We start from the raw sequence: 21,900 nt of genomic DNA, 5'->3' as shown, positions 1-21,900 counted from the left end.
GTTATATAACCTGAAAATTACATTTTAATAAAAATAAGAGCAAATTCTTTGTGCGGTTGGACAGAACCGGTGCATCAATTTATTAGTTCTGATCACTCAGAGACTGAAATTTAAGTGAAACTTTCATCCGTCAGAAAAACTGGTGTCACCGAAACTTCGCGTGGAGCCAGAACAGGCCCCGCCCCCACCTCCCCATCTGCTCCAGGTAACAGCCAATCAGATCCGCGCTCGTGCCCGCGCCCAGCCCGTATCGGAACTCGCGAACTCGCTCCAGGTAGATTCTCAGGTGTGTTTCACGCAGATTGAAGCCTCACCCGGAACTCAAACTCTGGACAGAAGTCAGCAGACTTTCACAATGGATCATTTAGACCAGATGATGCTGTGAAAACCACAAATATGAGCTTTTACAGGAGGCGCTGAGTTTGTTCTTCTCTCCTCACCGCCGGTTGGATGGATTAATTGATACTTTTATATTGATTTGGATTATCGCGCTATTATTTTATTCGTTTTTTCCTCACTATGGAATTGCGTTTTCCCAGTCAAACTGGATTTTTTATAATCGTCTTCACCTTTTTAATCTTTCTCCATGGCTCCAGAGGTGAAATCCCAGCAAAACCCAGTCCCAGTGTCACCATCCTCCCACCGGTTAAGCCTGATAATGGCCCTCAGGCCTTTCCAGACGCCGAAAAGGCAAATTTACCGGTGTTCACGATGGATTACCCGAGAATACAAATACCTTTTGAGATCACACTTTGGATGCTGCTGGCTTCATTCGCAAAAATTGGTGAGGACCCTAAACTGATTTTATTAGTGAGACCGAAAATATTGTCAATAAAAGGTGGGAGCCAGCAGGTGAGCTCTTGTGGACCGAGTAGTGATGAAAAATAGCAAGAAAGCTTTTTACAAACACGTTTATTAGATTATCACTAATTAACTTCATGTTCTGCATGAAGGTATGTTGTCTTTTATCACCTCTCCTCCATCCAAAAGGTTGACAGTCGCACCTTTTTAAACTTCTGGCGACACAAAAGCTGTGCAATCTTAACAGTCCTTTAATAATTATCATTTGACTATCATGGGACTGGAATTGTTATCAATCAATAATGAAGGTGGTGTTTGTTGTTCATGAAGTTTGATAGTCACCGTGGGCGACTGCAAATATCGACCACATGTCCAAACACAGATAATTGAGCTCTTGGCTGAAATAAAAATCTAATTAGTATTTTCTATTTATTTATTTAAATGAAAAGAATGTAGGTGAGGATTGTTAATGTGTCCCATATTATCACAACAAACAGTCTGTTGGGATGTTTTTGCTATAACCAGCAACAACGTTTGGTTGCTTTGACCTTTTCAAAATTCATTGTCACTTCTCAGATCATTGGTATTTGAAACCTGCAAACCTGTGGCATTCCAGCCAATGCTGCACATTTTTACTTCAGCAATAGCTTGAATGTACTTTTCCTTGAAGTAGTAATTAGTTCTTATCCATCACAACTTTTTCCTCAGGGTTCCATGTGTACCACAAGATCACCATCTGGGTGCCAGAAACGTGTCTCCTCATCAGCATCGGGCTGATTGTGGGAGGCATCATGCACTCCGTCCACGAGGAGCCCCCTGCTGTGCTCACCAGCAGTGTCTTCTTCCTTTACATGCTGCCCCCCATCGTCCTGGACGCGGGCTACTTCATGCCCACCAGGGCTTTCTTTGAGAACATCGGCACGGTCCGTCACAGATCCCCCGAGTCAGATTCCTTTTCTGCTGCGTCGACACGCGTGTGACCCCCGTCTCCGTGCTTGCAGGTGCTGTGGTTCGCTGTGGTGGGGACGCTGTGGAACAGCATCGGCATCGGCATGTCTCTGTTTGCCATATGTCAGATTGAGGCCTTTGGCGTGCAGGACATCAACCTGCAGGAGAACCTGCTGTTTGCCAGCATCATCTCGGCCGTGGACCCCGTGGCGGTGCTGAGCGTGTTTGAGGATGTGTCCGTTAACGAGGCGCTCTACATCGTGGTCTTTGGCGAATGTCTCTTCAACGACGCCGTCACCGTGGTGAGTGTTTACTGTGGTTAGCAGCCATTTAGAAAAGTATCCCGAGACCTGTTTTCACGTGCTGGCATCTTTTTGCCGCCACAGTTTTGTTATGAAAACATGCTGGGCTACTATTACAGACTGTTTGTTTTTGACATAAGAACTCAGCAGGAAGTGTAGAAATAACCAACAGATGTGGGGTAAAATTGAGCTTAATGTCCTCATCAGGCCTTTGAAAAAGAGTTAAAGAGTTATTCCAATATGAAAGTGAGGGAATGTTCTTAAAAGAGGAACACTTGTTTGTGTCTGCGCGCGGATATGAGCCCTTTTTGGCGCTTGTTTACTTAGATCCTGTAAAACCAGTTCCTGAGGTCACAGTTGCATTTGACTGTGAGGGAGGAGTCGACACACGCATTACCTTACACTCATGCCAGAACAAGACCCCCTCCCTCCTTTATCTGATCCTTTTGAAGAGGACCAGTAGCTGAGCTGAGCAAAAACATATGCAGTAGTCGGGGAACATCCTGGCGTTGTCTGTGAGGAGAGCTCCGTTCTACAGGATTACAGCCACCCGTCACGCTCAGACGTGGCCGGATCGTTAAAGGTGTCACGTGTTCCTCGGTACCCTCCTAAATCAGATTTATGCAGTGTCATTGCTCATTGCTTGGCAGAGTTTCTGCAGTTTCATTCCCAAAGTTACAAATGTAACTGCAACAATAGTGACAGATTTACATCATTAGCAAGTTTAAATGTTCTGGACAAATCCTGGTGGAGCCATTCCTGCGCAACATTCATGGCTCTCTAAATGGTCCAACTTGTAAGATCTGTAAACTATGAGAAATTAATCTTATATATGCATGCATTACTGTGCTTAATGTGCAATAAAACCTATAATATTTTCTCTGTTTGCTAAGGAGTAAATCGTTTATATAATATCTGGCACTGGCAGCATAAATGTGTTATCCTAGTTGTTTCCCATTAGCTCTAATTTAACAATAAAGAGCTGCTGCATAAAAAGCTCAACGCTATGCTTTTTTACTAGAAATGCTCTTAACCCATTATTCTTTACAGTTTGAAGGGGATTGTGCAGATAAAACTTTTCAGCACGCAAAAGGTTTGAAAACTTGGGGATTTGGGGGTTAACATGGATTCAAATTCAAGAAACAGTCAGACAACAGAATAAAATAATGCCATTTCGCATCAGTATCTCTAAGCTGTGATATTTTGTGGGACTGTAATCTTTCACACCTTACTTGAATTTTCGATGACAGCTCTAACGTTTGTTAATATTACCAGTTTTGGGGTAAACACTGGCGTAACTGTTGCATCCAGCATAATAATACAAATACTTATATACGTACCAACCCTGTTCTTCATTGGTGGAACAATTTTTAAAATTGAATAATCAAATGTAGACTGGAAGTAAAACTAGCTGTTGCTGCATTCCTCTGAGATAGACAGTAAAATTAGACAGCTGCAGAAAACAAAGCTGCACCTGTATGTTGTACACGCGTGTGGATTTGTGTGTTTCAGGTGTTGTACAACATGTTCACCTTTGTGGCGGAGATGCCAGTTGTGGAGCCAGTGGATGTCTTCTTAGGAGTGGCCAGGTTTTTCGTGGTCGGTCTGGGCGGGATGGGCTTCGGCATACTTTTTGGTTTCGCGGCCTCCTTTACCACAAGGTTCACCTCCAGGGTCCGAGAAATCGAGCCGCTCTTCATATTTATGTACAGCTACCTGGCCTACCTGGTGGCCGAGCTCTTTGCCATCTCCTCAATTATGGCGTGAGTGGATTTTAAAATGATCTGCCCCTCGTGCATCAGTGTCAAACAGAAAAAAACACAACTCTGTGTCATGGTGTTCTAGGATCGTGACCTGTGCTCTGACCATGAAGTACTACGTAGAGGAGAACGTTTCCCAACGTTCCTGCACAACCATCCGCCACGTGGTCAAGATGCTCGGCTCCATTTCCGAGACGCTCATCTTCTTCTTCCTGGGGGTTGTCACCGTGACAACCGAGCACGAGTGGAACTGGGCCTACATCCTGTTCACACTGTTTTTTGCTTTTGTGTGGAGAGGTCTGGGTAAGCGAGGGATGGTGGCGTTTACCCGAGCTGCCGAGAATCTGATAATAATCCTCAGTCCTACAATTTGTGATGAAACATCCTTGTTGTTTTCACCATTCCCCCTCCAGGTGTCTTGGTCCTGACCCAGATCATTAACCCGTTCCGCACCATCCCGTTCAACATGAAAGATCAGTTTGGTCTGGCCTACGGTGGCCTGCGAGGGGCAATTTCTTTCGCCTTGGCTTTCACTCTTCCTGAAAACATCGGCCGCAAGCAGCTTTTTGTCACCGCCACCATCGTCATCATCCTCTTCACTGTTTTTCTTCAGGTAAAACATGGATAAAATATATATATATATATATATATATATATATATCCATGGTCACGATCCATGGATATATATATATATTCAAAAGCTTACATTAAATCATTTTTGAATAAATTTATCATTTTTATTGGCATGTTTTTCATAGTTGAAATCATGGCATTCATTGAAACCTTTTATCACACATCGGCCTCACGTGCAAATGTTTATCTGCAGGGCATCAGCATTCGGCCGCTGATTGAGTTCATCAATGTTCGCAGAACCAATCGCAATCTCGACACCATCAATGTTGAGATTCACTGCAGGGTAAGTCAGAGGCGTCGGCGTGCTGTAAATATGATCCCATGTGTTGTCGTGCAGTGTTGACTTGTCTTTGCTCTCAGCTCATGGAGCACACCATAGCTGGCATAGAGGACCTCTGTGGACAGTGGAGCCGCCATTACTGGAAGGACAAGTGAGACAAAGACAGTTTATTGTAATCCAAACTGGTTTGAGTGCAGAGGAATTAAAGCGAGGTGGTAGTTTTAGGCCCCAGTTTCTCTCCGCGTGGTTTCGTTTGACAGTGCTATTGTTTGCTGTGTGGGAGTCGTGACAGCCAGTCAGACCGGAGTCTTGTTCAGCTACTTCATCTTAAGAGTCTAAACTTGCATTTGATAAAAAATAAGATATATATAATTCGATCCTATATTTCTGCATTAATAATGAGCTAGCACAAGTTATTATATTCTGTTTTATGTTTTTGACACCCTTTTTCATATTTCAGATTTATGATTTTTAATAATCGATTTCTGCGGAGGATCCTGATCCGAGACAGCCGTGCTGAGTCCAGTATTGTGGCTCTGTATAAGAAGCTGGAACTGCAGAATGCCATGGAGATCCTGGACACGGTAGCTGGAGACATCAGTGCTGCCCCGTCCATTGTCTCGCTCTAGTATGTCACTTTTGTCCTATCATTGTTTATTTTGTTGCTTTGGTTTATATTCATATCTGTCCACCATTTGTCTTATAGTGAGGAGAAGAAAAACTCACCTACTCCAACTATTTCAACTACTAAACCCAAGAAGAAGTTCCTGGCCTCTGACCTGAGGAACATGCATAACATTCTGTCCAAGAACATGTACAAGATCAGACAACGGGTGAGAATCATTCATCTGCCAGCTGTGCAACAGTTGTTTAATCATAGATTTTTGTTACATTAATACACTCCTCAGACTAGAACACTTATTACTTAATGTTAAGTAAATGACAGTTTGATTAAGAGAGCTGAATTCATTCGAACAGCAAATAAACAGTCTAAGCATTTTTTCATTGGGAGGAACAAAACATCATTCATTTTATACGTGGCACAATTGTTTATGATTTTTTTTAAAAGCCATATTTTGAAAAACAAGCTTCCTCCCACAACATGGGAGTGACGTTCCACTGAACCTGCTGATTTGCATGAGCACACACTCAGGTGGAGACATGACATCATAGATGAACCTGCATAAATGCTGGGATCTGCTTCTATTACTGGGATTATTTTCACTTTTCACACACGCGCACGAACGCACGCACACACACACACACAAATAGTGCAGTAACGCAAATGTTCCCTTTTTAACTCATCACTAAGTGTAACCTACTCCATTAAATATGAAGTCAAGCTTTGATGTTTATGTCCCTCCGATTCCTTTGAAGACATTAACGTCCCAGTCTGACTCAAACTGAGATTTGTCTTTGCAGCCTAAACAGGTGTGTCCAGTTTTGGTTGTTGTAACTTGAGCTGTAAAGAATGCCGTCTCCTCTCAAAGCATTTTAACAGCCTATTAGTCTGAGTCTTTGTCATCTCCACACTGGAGATGAGGTCAAAGCCCTCAGCCCCACCTGAACATTTTTTATTGCATGTACACGTTAGTTGAAACTTCTATGGAAGGAACCACTGACCACATTTGGACAGTTTGATTATTACTGAAGGCCGAGATAAATTCTGTTTGTGTTTTGTTGTATTGCTTTGACATTTAGGAAATGATGCATCTTGACCCTTTTGTTCTGTGTCTAGACTGTGGCATTCAGAGGCAAGCATGCCCTCCCCAATGACATTCAGACGAGAGAAATTCTGATCAGGCGCCACAGCACCATCCGGCGAAGCCTCCGGCCTGGCAGCTTTCAGACGTCGGTAAGCAGGAAGCTTCATCCGATCTCCCGTAGCCCTTCGTGGTTTAGCTAGTCGGTGAGAGTAAATTGAATGGGGGCAGACAGTGAGCCTAATATGAGCCATTCCTGCTTGCTGTTCTCATTTCTTGTATGTGTTTTTATATTTAATTCCCGTCATATCAGATGGTGCCAAAATCTCAGAAATACTTTTCCCTTCCTGCTGGGAAAAGTCTGGATTCAAGGTTTCCTTCTGTGAGATCGAACTACGCAGGTAAGCTTCTTTAAGACAAAGTCTCCCTGTTTTATACAACACTACTTAATAAAAATAGCGTGCACACACATGAAACATCTCCGGGGGCTGGGATGCATCCTGACCAAATGCCCAATTCGCCCCAAAGGGCTTCTCCAAGAGCAGGAGCATCTCTCTCTCTTTCTGGTCTGCATGTTTTTCTCTCAAAATCATAGCAGTGACTTTTATTTGTGGCTATTAGGTAGAGTAGATCTGAAGAAAGATACCTTTGGCTGTAATACTGGCGCTCTGCTGTATATAATCAAAATATTTCCCACAATAACAACAAAGAGGTGAATATTAATATCTGAAAGACTGTAATGATTAAATTATGACCTGATTTGCAAGCAACTTCCCCAAACACATTGATTAGCAGTCATGTAATTGGCTGATTAGCTATTTGTGGCTGATGAGTGTCTGCATATATATAAATATGGATAAATATTCTGTATGAATACCACTTGAATCATCAAATTGTTTTATTTTTGTCCAGATCAACAGGAGACCATGTCTGAGGTGGCCTACCCCTCTACCCGCTCACGGTTTGGGCAGCCTGCTCGCCACTCCTCCAGAGCGATGATGCCTCTGCGGAGGTTGGACACTCTCAGAGAGATGCCATCTGTTAACACCCTGGAGGAAAGCACAGCTAACCAGAGAGACAGGACAGGAGCTGGGGCGTCCAGGACCAAGTCCTCCTCCAGTGATTCACACCTCCCCGCTCCTCACCATCACCTTCGCTCTGCTGATGACAGTGGCTCGGCTGACCGTCCGAGAAATGGGCATCAAGAAGTAGAAGCAGATGAGGAGGAGGCTTCATCGCCACCTCCAGCCTGGGCTGCTGAGGCCAGAGACGGCGCAGCACAAAACCCTCTGCTCCGGCGGCCTCAGTGGAACCCAAAGAAAATGTAGCCTTGACAGAGCAGCTGGGCTGCCACAGACTCGACCTCAGGATCGCCGACAGCTCCGTGTTTCTGTTCATGTCTTAGTAGATGTGAAAACTTGAGCCAAAATGGACACATGGACAGCCTCGTTAAAACCACGGCTCACTCGTTAAATCTGTCTGCGTCAGTAGTTATTTGACCTACTAACATTTGTGGTTTTAGATGCAATTTTAAGTAATAATTTCTTAGTAAATGCATATTTGTTATTTTATTTGGTTGCCTGTTGTGAGAGGTTTATATATGCCATGTTTAATATGAAGAATGACGTGTGTGGAGTGTGCAGGAAGTGTTTTATATGTCTTCCACTGATGGAGCTCCCTTGCTGAAGCCCACTTCATTTTTTAGTCCTTTGTAATAAATCGTAATGTTCTGGACAACTGTTACAAAGCAATTATATTAACTCGGCCGGTACTCCCAGGTAGGACCTGCCCCACGAAAGAACCTGTGTTATGCTCCTCTTCCACTGGTCCATGTCTGATAACAGTCTGAGCAGAAGGTGCAGACTCTCACCGTCAGCTGTGCGTGAATGTGTCCAGCAACTCAACAAAACTCTAAAAGTTTTGGATAGTTTAATATAACAGCAGCTCTGCAGATCAAAACTGTGCCCGATGGCGTTTCAAAGGAAAACAGAACCATGTTGCAGAAGGACAGATTTATAATTGTTTAAATTGATTTTACTTAAACAATCTTAATCCAGATGTGAATTATCACATATAATAAACGGTACAATATAGCTATGTTTTTACAAAAGAGTCAAACAGGAACTATTACAGTAATCATTTAGTCCAGTCAGCAGGGCCACCTAACGGTGTCTTCATGTAGCATGTAGCTTAATTTTTGCAATAATATAACCCTTTAAAAATGGGCGATCTATAGAATCCTAATCAAAACATAATCCAAAAGTGATTACAACCCCAATCAGTGCACCTATAAGGAAGAAAAATGCACACAGAAATTCAATGCAATTAAGTTTTAACTGTTTGGTAGATAAAAAACAGGCTGATGGAAGATTTTGTGCTACTTATTGCTTTAAATGGAGGAAGGATCACCTCCTGTTGTGTGTATCTGTCAGCATGTTGACAAGTCGTGTATCTTCAGCAGGTTGATGGCAACCACGGGGCAACTGCAGTGATTTATTAATGACAATAAAAAATATGTGCCTTTTTCCCCACTAAATCTGTCACAACGTTAGATCCAGTTTCTGTCGGAACAAGTGTGGTGACAATAAACTTTTCCCCAAACAACATCTCACCACTTGAGCCCTGAAGATGCAGTTACTCCTCCATAGTCAATAACAATGAAAAGGTTGTATTGGAGATATTTGAAAGGTGTTGCTAGATGTCTGTGGTGCACCTTCAGAGAGCAACTGCCAAATGTACAAGAGCACTTCTGTGTCTGGTAGAGCTGCGTCCATGTCCAGAATCTACTCAGAGTCTCAGTGTGTGGCTACTTTTATCCCCCGTTTGTCCCATTTGGGGATCCTGATGAGCAATAAGCCCACGGCTGCAAGAGCCAGTATCACTCCCAGACTGGGGGGGCCACATGGGCTAAACTCCTGGGTTAGACCAGAGAGGAGAGGAGCTACAATCCTGCCAACTGATGTAACCGACTGCCCGGCTCCGATCAGGGTCCCGCTGGCCTGGAGCCCCCCTCTCTGAAGCTCCAGGTCCGTGACACATGTCCGTCCGATGTTGGTGGAAATGGAGAAAAAGGTAGAGGTGAGCAGCACCTGCCACACGCTGGCAGCAGTCGCGTACATGAAGATCAGCGAGCAGGTGAGAACGGTGGAATGAAGCAGCAGAGCCGGCATGTTGTTCCCATAAAGCTGGGTTACGGGCCCTACCAGGAATCCAGACAGAGCCCCTAAGGTGCTGCTGTAACTGATTAGATAACCAGTTACCTTTGGTTTGAGAAAAAAACGCTCTTCCATCGCTAGAGAGAAGTTGCTATAATAGAGCATGATAGCGATGGCCATCAAAAGACGCACCAGGAACAGGTCCCACATGTCACAAGAGGCCACAACATGGATCTTGGAGCACACAGAGGATAGTTGTCTCCAGATAGGCTCAAGCAGAGGCATCTCCCACCACCTCAGGTCACCCTTCTTATTCAGGGAAGCTCTTGAGCCTGGTTCAGCTTCAAACATTGGATGGAGACTATTTGCACGAGAGCCGTTGCGAATCAGCTTACTGCAGTTATTGTCATGACACAGTTTACTTGTGTCATTGCTGGCATTTGTGTCATTGCAGGGAATGAGTGCCTCACTCCATGGTAGCATCCACACCAGCCCTGGAATGATAAACACATGAATTTGGAATTCAGCCTTTTCACAAGATAGATTTTACTCATTCACTTTACCCACCTGCATTGATAATGAAGATAGCTGCACAGGTAAAGGAGGAGGTATAAAAACCCCCTTCGTGCTCTGTGAGGTAGCCACCCACCACAGGGCCCAGAATGAATCCAACACTAGACGCTGCATTAAAGTGTCCCATCACCAGGGGGCGCTCTGACTCCGACACCAGGTCAGACAAGAGAGCTCTGCAGATGGACAGCGAGTGCTTGAACAGTCCTACAACAGAAAACAAGGCACAACATTTCTAAAGTTCCCATGTGCACATGCATTTCTATACCTTTTCATGTTTAACATTTAATTAATGTTCATCTATATACTGGTAAGGATCTTATGTTCCCGTTTACTTGTTTGCTTTTCAGTGAGAATGATGGGTCTGTGTTGACGTCATGAAAAAAGGTCAGTCTCAAACAGTACTAAATGTTGCATTAAATATTTTTAAAAAGACAAGAAAATTGAGTATTCAGATCAAATAAATAAATAAATCACAGCAGCTCGAAGTTCAAATAATTCCTCTACCTAGAATTCTCCTGTAATGTAATAAGAGCAATTAAAAAAACTTTGCTAAATAAAATTAAAATTCTACAAAACAAATGAAATATTAAATAAACAATATAAAAGATGACTTTTCCAATATCTGCAGTTAAATGCATATTTATGTGCTTGTTTAGTTGCCTTGATCCAACAGCCACTCACTATATGTTAGAATCATTATAATAAAGTTATCTCTTCTTTGCTTTTACCTTGTTATATTCTTTATTCTTCTTATATTGTTTCTCATTACTTAACGTTTCTTATTATTTGTTAATGCTTAATGTTCGTGATGCTTGGTGTGTGAACTCGTACCCCTCTGTTGAAGAGCAACAGAAATGCAGCTGCCGTAAGGAAGTGACTGGAGAACATGAGGCAGGAGGTCTGTCTGATATTTAAGAATGTGCTGTGTGCGAGCCAAGATAATCAAATCAGTGAAGACCTACATATAATCTCACCATTATGATTTACAGTCTTTGCTTTGTATGGGACCTATCTTGTGCCCCCCCCTTAGGCACATTTGAATTCTGTGTAACTGGGGACCTCCTAATCTCAATAATAGAAGGATGGCGGGAGGTGTGCCTCAGGACGTGTTGGAGATCTGGAACTGAGCACATCTCTCCGTCCTCCTTGCTGCAAGTAAAACTTAAAGCTGTTGTCTTTGCCTCATTTGTTTCTCTCATGTTTTAGGTCGTTCACTATTCCAAAGTCAGTGAAATGACAATTGATTAAATATTTAAACCACCAGCTGTTTGAGATTAAACAGACTCCCCAGTGAACTGTCAGTTTAAAACAGCAAATTAAATAATGAAGAGGAGAACCGACATCAAGAGTTTTCAGGAAAGCATAAAGTCGTCAATTAGACAGTTGAGTCACAGACGGGTTGGATGGGAGAAGAGCCTGAGCACGCATGGCTAGAGGGGACGGGTAGCTAAGCACTGGAGGTCTCCAGTCAATTCACCAAAGACCTCACTAGTAAACCTGTGAATATGCAAAAGAGAAATCCAGGAAAACAACAAAGGTCAATCCAATTCAGTCAAGAACAGTGGAAAAAAACATCACCCAGAAGTTACTGTAGGTGTCATGTCACATGTGTCTGATCTAATAATACTGGGACATCCATTCATTCAGTTCATTCATTCATTCAGTTCATTTATTTACATTTTTATAGTTTTATATTTATATTTATATTCTATTTTTAATTTATTCTATTTTATTTCTTATTTTATTCTATTTTTATTATCTTTAATTGGTTTTTATGGTGTGTAATGGTGGTGGGTAACTTTGTACAGTGCTGTACGTTTCTTTGGGGAGATGCTAATTTCCCTAATGGACACCCCCTAAAGGGATCAATAAAGTACTCTGATTCTGATTCTGATATTCTTGAGTCAACACATCGAGGGACCTTTGGGGAAAGGATAAAGCTGTAGAAACTCAGAAGTGCTGCGATGAACGTGATCCCAGAGTACAACCCAGACATTAATGCCGATTTTCCCAGCAGAGCTTTGCACTTTGTCCTGCTCCATTTTTGCGTCTGTGACTGATCACGGTCCGAAGCAGGACCCCCGGACGTGTATCCTGAACAGTTTGGGACTTACCTACAGGTATGCGTGCAAGGACAAACAGAGTGATGCTGGTCGACATCCCAAGAAGGATGTATCCTAGGGCGCTCGACAGCAGACATGTGAGCAGAGAGTAGCGGCGTCCCACCACATCACTCCAACTGCCCTGACAATTAGACACAAGACATGACGCACAGTTGAATTTTCAATTCCATTGAAAACATTCAGAGATTATTTTTAAAAAGGAATTCTGCTTTATATTAGAATCCAAACACGTTCTCCTCACAGCAGTAGAATTTTTAAAACCCTGGTTTTCCCTTTATTCCAAACAGGGCTGTTAATGGAGCCTAACACCTTTATTACATTTAGACTTTCTCTCTGTCACACTACGAGAAGCGCCAAATTGAGTGAACGTTCTGGTGTAACATGGCAGTATGAACATAGACACAGATGTCCACATTATTCCTTTAATTATCGGAATACAGCCACTCTACACGTGGGGAATCAACAGATGGGTCTTTATCTGGTAAATTTGTCGCATGACCCCTGAGTATTGAATCAATTTCCAGATTTGCAGGCAGTCAAGACACAAGTCTTTTAGCAGACGTTGGGGATTTTTGGATTGTGTGTTTTTACACTACAATGCTTCTTTTTGACTACTTTAAAAAAAAAAAAAACCTGAATATTCTTTACTACTGATGCTTTATTATTCATTTTCATGCAGAAAAACAGCTTTCAGTGCCTGGATACTAGGAGTATTGTGCACCTACAACCAGCCTAAAACAGACAGTGTAAACTGTGTGACTGTGTATTGTTTTCACAAAATACCAGGCACATCGTGGAATGCAACCGTTCCAGGAGTTGGAAACAGACAGAATACTTACGACTATTGTGCTTGAGAAGAGCTGCAAGATCCCATATGTTGATCCTGCAATGATTTTGTATCATGAAAAGTAAAGCATAGGTTTGATAAAAAATCATGTTTAAAATACCAAGAAATACAACATGAGATCAAAGATATGAGATAAACACATCTAATAAACACCATCAATCAAAGATGATAATAACACAGCACCGATGAATGAGATGCTGCGGCACTGCTTATTGAATCCACGGTCTAGCTTGGGAACACGTTCAAAATTTAATTTCTGCACTACATAAATAACTATTGGGATGATATTTATGATATTAAGTACTTAAAAAACAAGAACCAGATGCAAAACATGTATTGGTCGGTTATCTAATTTGGTCATTTATTTATTTGGTATTATTCTGAGCATAAACTAGAATGTGGGGATTGGCTAATGACAGCAATCTGTTAACAGTTATGAGCTTTCATGGCAAACTCACAAAAACTTTATTGAAGGCAGCCGCTGTGATTATTTGCTAAGCATCGTTTGGCCAGAGCTTTCCGACTGTTTGAGTAGGAAGTCTAAAGTTGAGCTGCAGAAACGACTTACCTACGATTCCAGCGACAGTGGGACTCGCTCCGAGAGCTTTCACATGATGGCTCAGGAGGGGGACAATCATGCTCACCCCAAACAGGTCCTGAAACAGAAACAAAATAGGAGCTACACCAGAAAACTCTCAGCACAAATGAAGAAAAAAAGAGATGACATTTGACCCTGGCTGCAATAATCCCAGCCAGCCTTTACAGCGAGGTTCAGACCTGGCTCCAGCTCCTGTTTGATCTCAGACAGGAATTCATACAGTGTTCTAAATTTCTAAGGCATGACAGCAGGTCGGCTATTATGAAAACATTTGTTCCCATCTAAATTGTGACGTTATGTTATCTTGCTTGGTATTAACTGTGATTTAATCAAGGTCGGGAGGTTCACAATGTTTTCTCTAATTCAAAGACGCACCGTTCCACTTTGCAACATGTTTCGCTGACAGTTTTGCTTTAATGAGATGACTGGATCCACCCAAGAGCTGTCAAAACAACCTGAACGCGCCTCTTCCCCTTGGTAACAGTACATTGACCCATTGCACTCAGATGCATGAATTCATTTACGCTTTCATCTTAAAAAAAAAAAAAACAACAATAAAAAAAACCTAAATGCCACCCTGAAAAAACACACAAATCACAACAGTGTATCTTTTTCTGCCTATTTAGTGTAAGAGTAGTGAATGGAAATCAAAATAAATCTTAAAAACTAGTAATTAGGGACAAGCTTCTTAAGGACAAAAGCACGCCTCCTTTTAACTATTATTAGTATTTCCGGACACAATGAATTTTGCTTGGGAAAGTCCATCTGCAGCCTACTCACCATAAAGCCCACCACATAGACACACCATATGATGGCTTTGTGTCCTCTTGTCTTCAGAAGTATTGCACTTTGCCGGCATCGGTGGTTGTTCATCCTCCAGCTGAGACTGCACCATGGACCCGGACGAGCCCGCGCGGAGTCGACAACGCCGCTTTACTGTAACATGCATGAAAATGACAGCCGACCAGAAGACACGCTGGAGCGGAGCTGTGTCCGACAGGGGGAGGGGACGTTCGAATCTGCTTTAACCGTTTCCACAAACACAAAATGAGAGGGGGCGGCTGCTGAAGCCGATGTTTGCAATAACTCCCACCCGGTTTACGTTCTTCTGACAACCCGAGGGTTTAAATCCCGCATGACTTGAGCCGGTTCGCCGTTTGCTCTGACTCCCCTGTTCCAAGAAGAGATGGTATCATCCAGTGACGTGCACGGAACCAGGAAGTTCTCTTTGATAATAACACCGGCTTTGATTATCAGATAAACTTCACAGTTCGACGGACGCACCTTTAATTAGACAATAATCCTGTCGTTTCTTCCATGCACAGTTTTACTGAAGCCTTTATGTGGAACCAAACAGCGCAGTGGGATTCAATTACAATGCGCTTCTTATGTATTATTACAATTATTATAATTGAGGTCATAGATCTGTTTGAATGCGGTCTGTCTAAATTATTGTTTCCCAAATTATATTATTCCCTATATATTTTCCTTTACTCCATTTACTCAACTTCTGTTTATTTATAATTACAATCACTGGGCTTGCTGGACGACCTATTATTGTTATTATTATTATTATTATTAGAAGAAGAAGAGACACGAATAACTCCTTTGTGTGTCTCCGCCTGCTGGACAAAGTGGGGATCACAAAGTTTTACAATTTATCAATACAAATTCTGTATGCTTACAGTAATTATATAATTATTAGAGCCGAACGCCATCTTCATTGTTTTTAAAATTCATAATTAGTTGGCTAATGAAAATTATTTTCTTTCAAAGATTTTTTTAATCATTTAAAAGACTCAAAATAATGCCTTGACTAAACACTGCTCATTAAAAAAAGGACACAGCAAGAACAATCTGAAAGCCTGAAATTTGACCAAAAACATCTCTCTATGAAATTACTGTAAATTCTAATCATGGCACCCGTGCACAGTCATGTATGGTTATTTATAAGTTTACTGTTTTGTCGTTTTCCTTTAGTTCCATTGTGTTGAAATGTGTTATTAGAATTCAGATCAAAGCAATGATATACTAACATTACTAATTTATAATGAATGTTTTGACAAAAAATTGATTTTAACATGTATTAAAAACCCTCACCTATTTTTCTATACCTTCTCAGCCGTGATGGAAGTGTTAGTGCTAAGAAGTAGTATTTGTTAATCTTTGATCTTGTCACAGACATACAGAGGTGGAGTCCCTGGAACTGGGGAGGGTCACATCGCTGTGTAAATATGACAGCGTCTACATGTAGCTCCACCGCTAAATATGTCCAGTTCGTGCTAATAAAAGCCCACATTGTCATCATTCCAACAGTAAAATAATCGAAGAAGCTGAGTTTTAATCAGGTCTTGTGCCTTTTTTACCAGCACAGCCACTATAACCACATCTAACCTGATGTTTGTGTGACCGTTTACGTGTCATATAGAGACAAGTCACAATGGTTTCGCTGAACAGTGACTTTTTTCTTGTGAATCTGATGTTTTGAAGCTGCTTTAAGGGTAATTCTTGTTGCAATAAGTATGTGTGTGTGTGTATGTGTGGTGGGGACTCTTCCCTGCTCTTCTGCCCTTCTGGTCTCCCGGCCCCGACATTCCCGGGCCAACGGAAGGTGTCCAGTTGCCGGTGGGGTTTATTTCTGCACTGAGCGTCTCCCTCCACACCCTCCAACTGCTACAAACACTCAGTCCCCCAGTGGAGAGGTGCAGCCACAATCAGACCCCCAGAAATAGCCCAGGGGGTTGGCTGGTCACGGACCCCAGCAGTCTCCAGAAAAGTCATGTGGTCCAATCTGTCCTCCCATAACGCAGACAGAAGGCAGGCGAGCAGGGAGGCTTCAGTAAACAGGCGTTTGCCACCTGGGACATAACATACTGAGTGCATTGTTGTGCAGCTGTGACTGTTTGTGTGTCTGCTTGTCACATGCACACTGTGTGGAAAGGGAAAGCCAGAGTGAGCGTGAGCATCCAGTAGCGTCAGAGTCAGCCCTGGACCATGAAGCTGAGCGTGGCGTTGTTTTTCGCAGGGCTCTTTGGGGCTTTGGCAGCTGTGTTCATTCTACTCTCCTTTGGAACAGATTACTGGCTGCTGGCCTCAGAGAGCTGCCACCCAAACCCCAGCAGACCTGTTGACCTGGGTGTGACCATTAAGGTGAGTGTTACAATGAGCGTTAAATGGTTTCAGTTTGACAGAGGTGACAGAGGTTGTGACAGAAACATTTAAAAAAAAAACAAAAAAAAAATGCTGTTACAATACTTTTCATTCTAAGTGTATTTTGAGGCTACAGTCTAGAACCTCAAATCTGCGTTGACATTCTGGACTTAAGTCTTCAGTTGTTCCAACCGTTCTGTCACTACGGGTGGGGAGACATCCATGCAGGACATCTTTGTGTAATCAGATATGTTTAATGTAATGCGTGTGCAGCTATGCAGTGATTAGGGCATAGCTTTCCTCTAGCATGTGGCTCAATGGCAGAAGTACAAATACCAGTAGTCCCAGTGGAATGGCACCGTATTAAATATCACTGACTGGAAGATGTCTAACTTCTCATGAAATCGACACGAGACACTTTACAATAAAAATCCAAGTGGGCTCACATACAGTAGTACAAACAAACAATATAGAATAATTATGTTTTATTAATTGTTTTGCCATAGCAGCCACCATTTTATTAACATTGTTTGAGTTTTAAAGATTATCTGGGACGGATTTTCGTCACTTTCTTGGTTTTAATTAACAACACGGAACGTGAACCTGTTAACCTGCACCAAACGGAGCCTTTCTGAGGCCAGAGATGCCTGCTCAGCTCCACCTTTGACCTGACGGCACAGCTGCTGTGTGTGTGTGTGTGTGTGTGTGTGTGTGTGTGTGTTGGGTAGATGTAGATGACAGGAATATTACCCGTCTGTATGTTTTCAATGTTTTCATATGACACCATCATGACGTGGACGTCCGACTGTGCTGCTGTTCGTCCTCCAGGCTGGAGATGTGCTGCTGCAGAACAACACCAATGACGTCACCCTGTATCACGAGGGCTTCTTCTGGAGGTGTTCATTTGGAGGCGACGTGGCCGACGACACTCTGCTGTGGAGGCTCTGGTTCAGTAAGACGGACACTCCTTGAGTCATGAGGAATTCTGCTGACTCTGACTCACACTGCTTTATAATTATTTAAATTTAATTCATTATGAACACAAATTTTTTGCGTTATACATGCAACACGCCAGCATGAGAATATTTTAAGAAACTTGTATGACAAATTCCTATTTTACCAGAAAGTCTTTCACAGCTAGCAGAATAAAGCGCCTCATACAGAAGCACGAAATTCACCATAACTTAATTTAAACGTGAAAAGATAAGGCCTTCCTGATGTGCAGATCTAAAGGGATCGTAAGTGTAAAAGGAGAAAATTCGTTATTCTCTTCAGACTAGATGATCACAATGATGTTACTGTCCTCAGTGCTGATATTTGCTTCATCAGCGTTTCATTGGCTGCTTTGGTCTTGTTTGTGTGTGTGTGTGTGTGTGTGTGTGTGTGTGTGTGTGTGTGTTGGAGGGGGTGGGTTGGTCCATCTCATGTGATCATCAAGGCACCCTGCCATGTGATGTTATTCTGGTCGCTGGTCAGGTGATCATGTGTCATCTATATTCCGATGGGGATTGTGAATGCTGTGTCATTGTGGGAGACGGCCTCTGGCACTGGGCAAACTTGTGAGCGTCTGTTGAATTTCACATTTATTTATTTATACCATCTCTCTGCAGCGAACCAGCCTCACTCCAAAGTGTGCATTCACTCCTACCTGTTTCCATTTCCTGTGTCCCATCAGACCCACAACGCCACCGAGTATGAGTCTGCCATAAGTAAGCCCCTCTTTACAGAAGGAAGCGCCGCATGTTCATTTGTGATCTAACAGCTGTGATTTAATGAGGCAACACTTCTATCATCCAGTTTATAGAGGCTTCTGGAGCATCTTTATGCTCCTTGGTGTGGCTACTGTGGTGCTCGCTGGGTTCATCATCATCTGCGCTGCTCCTTTCACCAGCCCTCGACTGTATAAGACAGGAGGAGGCCTCTTCCTGGTGTCAGGTACGAATGAAGGCGCTTCACCAACTGTTGTAAAGAACACAAGTCCACTCTCATATAAGACAGTTAGGTCCTATTATATGTATCAGTTTATATGGTGTGAAAGTTCAGACATACGGGGATGTTTGCTTCAGGCTGGCCTGCATTTACTGGTAATCTAATGTATTTCTACCCGTTACAGTTATTCTTTTCCACTCTGTTTTGGATTTCCAGTGATAGTTATGGAATGCTTAGCACATGTCTCTGCCATTTTGGGTCCAGGTCTTTTCCTGCTGTGTGTGGTGGTGATGTACGTGCTGTGGCTGCAGGTCTTGGATGTAGTGGACGTGTACGTGGACCACCAGCGCTCCACAGTGTGTCCAGGCTTCCAGCTGTCCTTCACCTACGGACTCTCTTTCATGTTCGCGCCTGTTGGCATCTTCTTCTGCCTCCTAGCCGGCCTCCTCTTCCTCCTCATTGGTCGAACCATCCAGATTCATTATCGCTGATGTCAGTCAGCAACCCGTCAATTTAAAGCTTGACACGTGTGGAATACGACTTATTTCTTTTTCATTTTTTATTCCCATATCTTTAATACTTGCGTTCCTGCCAACTTAAATTTAGCAATAATTTGCTTTCTTCAGACTAAAATGTCACTTTTCAGAAATCTAATTACACCACATATGTTATAAGACAGGAGAACCTTAGGTCCACAATGGGAAAAGGAAAAGCTGTTCAAACAGGCCTACTTTGAAAAATAGCACGTTATAAACAGAAAGGATTAACAGTTGCTGACAGCAATCTTGAGATTGCGCAATGTGTATAGTCACTTCTGTCTACAGCTCAAGAGAGATCTGTGCCATCAGACCCACAAGCTGAAGCTTCCTCACTGCAGGAGGCTGTTGCACCAACCTGTGGAGGGTGGGAGTGATTCTCTGGAATAGATAATAACTATAATAATAGATCATGATCATCCTCTCTGCTGTGCAATGCAGCAGAATGTGAGAACAGTGTAAGTCTGTTAAAAGCTCATTCTTACTACAAAAAAGTTAAATTCTCTAATAGAATAAGTACAATATGGTGGTTTGGGGGTGGGGGGGGGGGGGGGGGGGGTGAGGGTTAGTAACTGTTGCTTGTTAGGATGCTGTTTGACATTTTATTACAGAAAACAAAACATTAAATTCTATCTGAAAGCTGGGAGTCCAGGGCATAATGCAAAAATAAATAAATAAAATATACGCTATGGCAAAAAGGGCTGGGATGTCTAAGCCCAATGATAAATTTTAACGCCGAGATACCTCCGACATTTCAGTGAACTGCTGCTGCGTTGTTGTGGAGGTTATGATGAAGCCTTGTCCCAACAAAATGTGTGTGTATATTTATATATACACACGCACATTTTAACTTGAAGAGGGTCACAGCAGACCCAAACACATCTTATGTTAAAGGTTAGCGTCCATGTTTCATGTCGCTGGAGACAGTGGACAGTGGACATCTGCTGGTTTGGGAATACAAAGAAAACACAATCATGGTTTTGGTGAGATGCTGTTTTGTTTCGAGATGACTAATGATGTGATTTCAGACAACACTTGTTAGCGGGGTCCATACAGTGTTGAGTTTAGTCTTTTATTTTTAATAGAAGAAGAAGACACTGCCTGTACTGTTGAATGTTTTTATTGTGTATAAGAGAGATGCTGGTATAATGGAATAAATCACCTGGTTTTAAAGTCTTGTTTAATTTTTCCTTTTTTTTTCTTTTATTATAATTACTTTTTTTTAATGAACATTTGTTTTGTTTTGTTAGATTTGTCTTTGTGGCGTCTGTCAAATAAACGTACAAACGCTTGAACTCTCCCCCACTAGAGGGCACTAGTGCAGCGCTGCTCCCTGAGCTCGTCTGCTCCGAGCCTGTGCTTCAAGGAGTAATCACAGCTTCAGAGTCAGAATGTGGAGATGAAAGTATTCACACCTTGACAGACAGGCGGATGGTAATTTCACTCATGAGTGGAGCATTTGATCAGGATCTGAATGGACCCCTGTGCCAATTCTCATATGTCTGTATTAACTCTACAATTTGAGGTTCATATACAGGAAATGCATCTCTGATATGTGCAAGATTGCAGAAGAAAAAGGAAAATATGGAAGGCTCTGATGAGTTTGTTGGACTCTCCTTTTATCGGGACAGGTTGAAAGTGGAGATGCTGACAAAAGTCCTTATATGTCCAATTCGTCACCCAAGTTGTGAGATTAGCAGCATGAGTCAAGCCACTGAGAAACCCACTATAAACCACGGCACATTAAGCAGTTCACAGAAGCTCGTAAAGAGACTTTTTCTGTGGTGGACTTCCTGGTTTAAATGGAAAAAAGTTCATTATTTACAAGTGTGTGGGTTTGTGTGCGCGCGTGTGTGTGTGTGTGAGAGAGAGAGAGAAAGAGAGAGAGAGTCAGTGGTGTGGAGGGCTCTATCTCCAGTGGAAGCCGGGCCTTGCAGCCAGCAATGTCATCAGAGTCTCGGCTGAATTCAGTGCTGTTCTGCATGATTGCCCGTGATAATTGTGTGTTGATAGGGAGCGCCGGAGATGGAGTATAATTTCCACTGAGAGATTCCTAAACAAATACCTGTGCTCAACAGAGAGATGGAGTGCAGCAGGAGGTGAGGAGGAGAATAGCGGATGAAGGAGGATAGAGGATGAGAGGGTAACACTTGCAGAGGAGGAAGAGAAGGGAGGATCGGGAAGCACTGATGAGATATCTGGTTTTAAAATAGGAGCATTTCTGAGTGATATGAATGGAGAAATGTATTAAGCGATGTCCAAGACAGTAAAATTATTACACAACCCAGCTGCAATAAGGACCCACAACAACACTCAACTGAACTGATTTAAAGTGAAAAAGAAGAAAAACAGGAGAAATCTAAACAGATCAACATGTCAACGTAGATGAATGTGTTAAAAAACTAAAGTTGTGTCCAACCTACAAATTGGGGGGAAAACCTCAAAGCATACATGATAGTTGAAAAGTGAAACAAACAAAAGCGATATAACTTTGAAAAGAGATGGGTACGAAGAGCCCAGAAAAAAGCCCGAGGCCCCACTGGACAGTCCGGTAATATGAAA

The 21,900-nt window shown here is 42.5% G+C and overlaps 3 protein-coding genes across 3 annotated transcripts; 2 read left to right on the top strand and 1 right to left on the bottom strand.

The window, feature by feature from the left end:
- Positions 1–270: 270 nt before the first annotated feature.
- slc9a2 (solute carrier family 9 member 2) lies at positions 271–8,228 on the top strand. The gene is made up of 13 exons (XM_057051391.1): positions 271–784; positions 1,510–1,724; positions 1,803–2,051; positions 3,564–3,814; positions 3,897–4,114; positions 4,225–4,424; positions 4,638–4,727; positions 4,805–4,875; positions 5,185–5,352; positions 5,431–5,557; positions 6,463–6,579; positions 6,741–6,828; positions 7,340–8,228. The coding sequence occupies exons 1-13, from the start codon at positions 520–522 to the stop codon at positions 7,753–7,755; spliced, it is 2,475 nt and encodes an 824-aa protein (XP_056907371.1). The 5' UTR covers positions 271–519; the 3' UTR covers positions 7,756–8,228.
- Positions 8,229–8,424: 196 nt separating this feature from the next.
- Positions 8,425–14,955, bottom strand: mfsd9 (major facilitator superfamily domain containing 9). The gene is made up of 6 exons (XM_057051582.1): positions 14,504–14,955; positions 13,694–13,781; positions 13,118–13,161; positions 12,270–12,399; positions 10,150–10,359; positions 8,425–10,076 (listed from the first exon to the last, which is right to left on the bottom strand). The coding sequence occupies exons 1-6, from the start codon at positions 14,594–14,596 to the stop codon at positions 9,223–9,225; spliced, it is 1,419 nt and encodes a 472-aa protein (XP_056907562.1). The 5' UTR covers positions 14,597–14,955; the 3' UTR covers positions 8,425–9,222.
- A 1,555-nt stretch (positions 14,956–16,510) lies between these two features.
- On the top strand, positions 16,511–20,512 carry tmem182a (transmembrane protein 182a). Its single transcript, XM_057051738.1, has 5 exons — positions 16,511–16,873; positions 17,702–17,825; positions 18,484–18,582; positions 18,671–18,808; positions 19,067–20,512. Exons 1-5 carry the CDS (start codon positions 16,718–16,720, stop codon positions 19,291–19,293), a joined length of 744 nt encoding a protein of 247 aa, XP_056907718.1. The 5' UTR covers positions 16,511–16,717; the 3' UTR covers positions 19,294–20,512.
- Positions 20,513–21,900: the final 1,388 nt, after the last annotated feature.

Source organism: Takifugu flavidus, chromosome 1 (genome assembly GCF_003711565.1).
Source record: "Takifugu flavidus isolate HTHZ2018 chromosome 1, ASM371156v2, whole genome shotgun sequence".
Taxonomy (NCBI): domain Eukaryota; kingdom Metazoa; phylum Chordata; class Actinopteri; order Tetraodontiformes; family Tetraodontidae; genus Takifugu; species Takifugu flavidus.
This window is presented reverse-complemented; position numbering and strand designations above follow the sequence as displayed.

Excerpts from the sequence above, each read along its gene's own strand:
- tmem182a (XM_057051738.1), top strand. The coding sequence starts at position 16,718 with ATGAAGCTGAGCGTGGCGTTGTTTTTCGCAGGGCTCTTTGGGGCTTTG. Across the intron at positions 16,874-17,701 it reads ACCTGGGTGTGACCATTAAG|GCTGGAGATGTGCTGCTGCA; the intron begins GTGAGTGTTACA and ends TTCGTCCTCCAG. Across the intron at positions 17,826-18,483 it reads GCTGTGGAGGCTCTGGTTCA|CGAACCAGCCTCACTCCAAA; the intron begins GTAAGACGGACA and ends ATCTCTCTGCAG.
- mfsd9 (XM_057051582.1), bottom strand. The coding sequence starts at position 14,596 with ATGAACAACCACCGATGCCGGCAAAGTGCAATACTTCTGAAGACAAGA. Across the intron at positions 13,782-14,503 it reads TCTATGTGGTGGGCTTTATG|GACCTGTTTGGGGTGAGCAT; the intron begins GTGAGTAGGCTG and ends TTTCTGTTTCAG. Across the intron at positions 12,400-13,117 it reads TCTTCTCAAGCACAATAGTC|GGCAGTTGGAGTGATGTGGT; the intron begins GTAAGTATTCTG and ends TCTAATTGTCAG.
- slc9a2 (XM_057051391.1), top strand. The coding sequence starts at position 520 with ATGGAATTGCGTTTTCCCAGTCAAACTGGATTTTTTATAATCGTCTTC. Across the intron at positions 4,425-4,637 it reads TCTTCACTGTTTTTCTTCAG|GGCATCAGCATTCGGCCGCT; the intron begins GTAAAACATGGA and ends GTTTATCTGCAG. Across the intron at positions 6,829-7,339 it reads TGTGAGATCGAACTACGCAG|ATCAACAGGAGACCATGTCT; the intron begins GTAAGCTTCTTT and ends ATTTTTGTCCAG.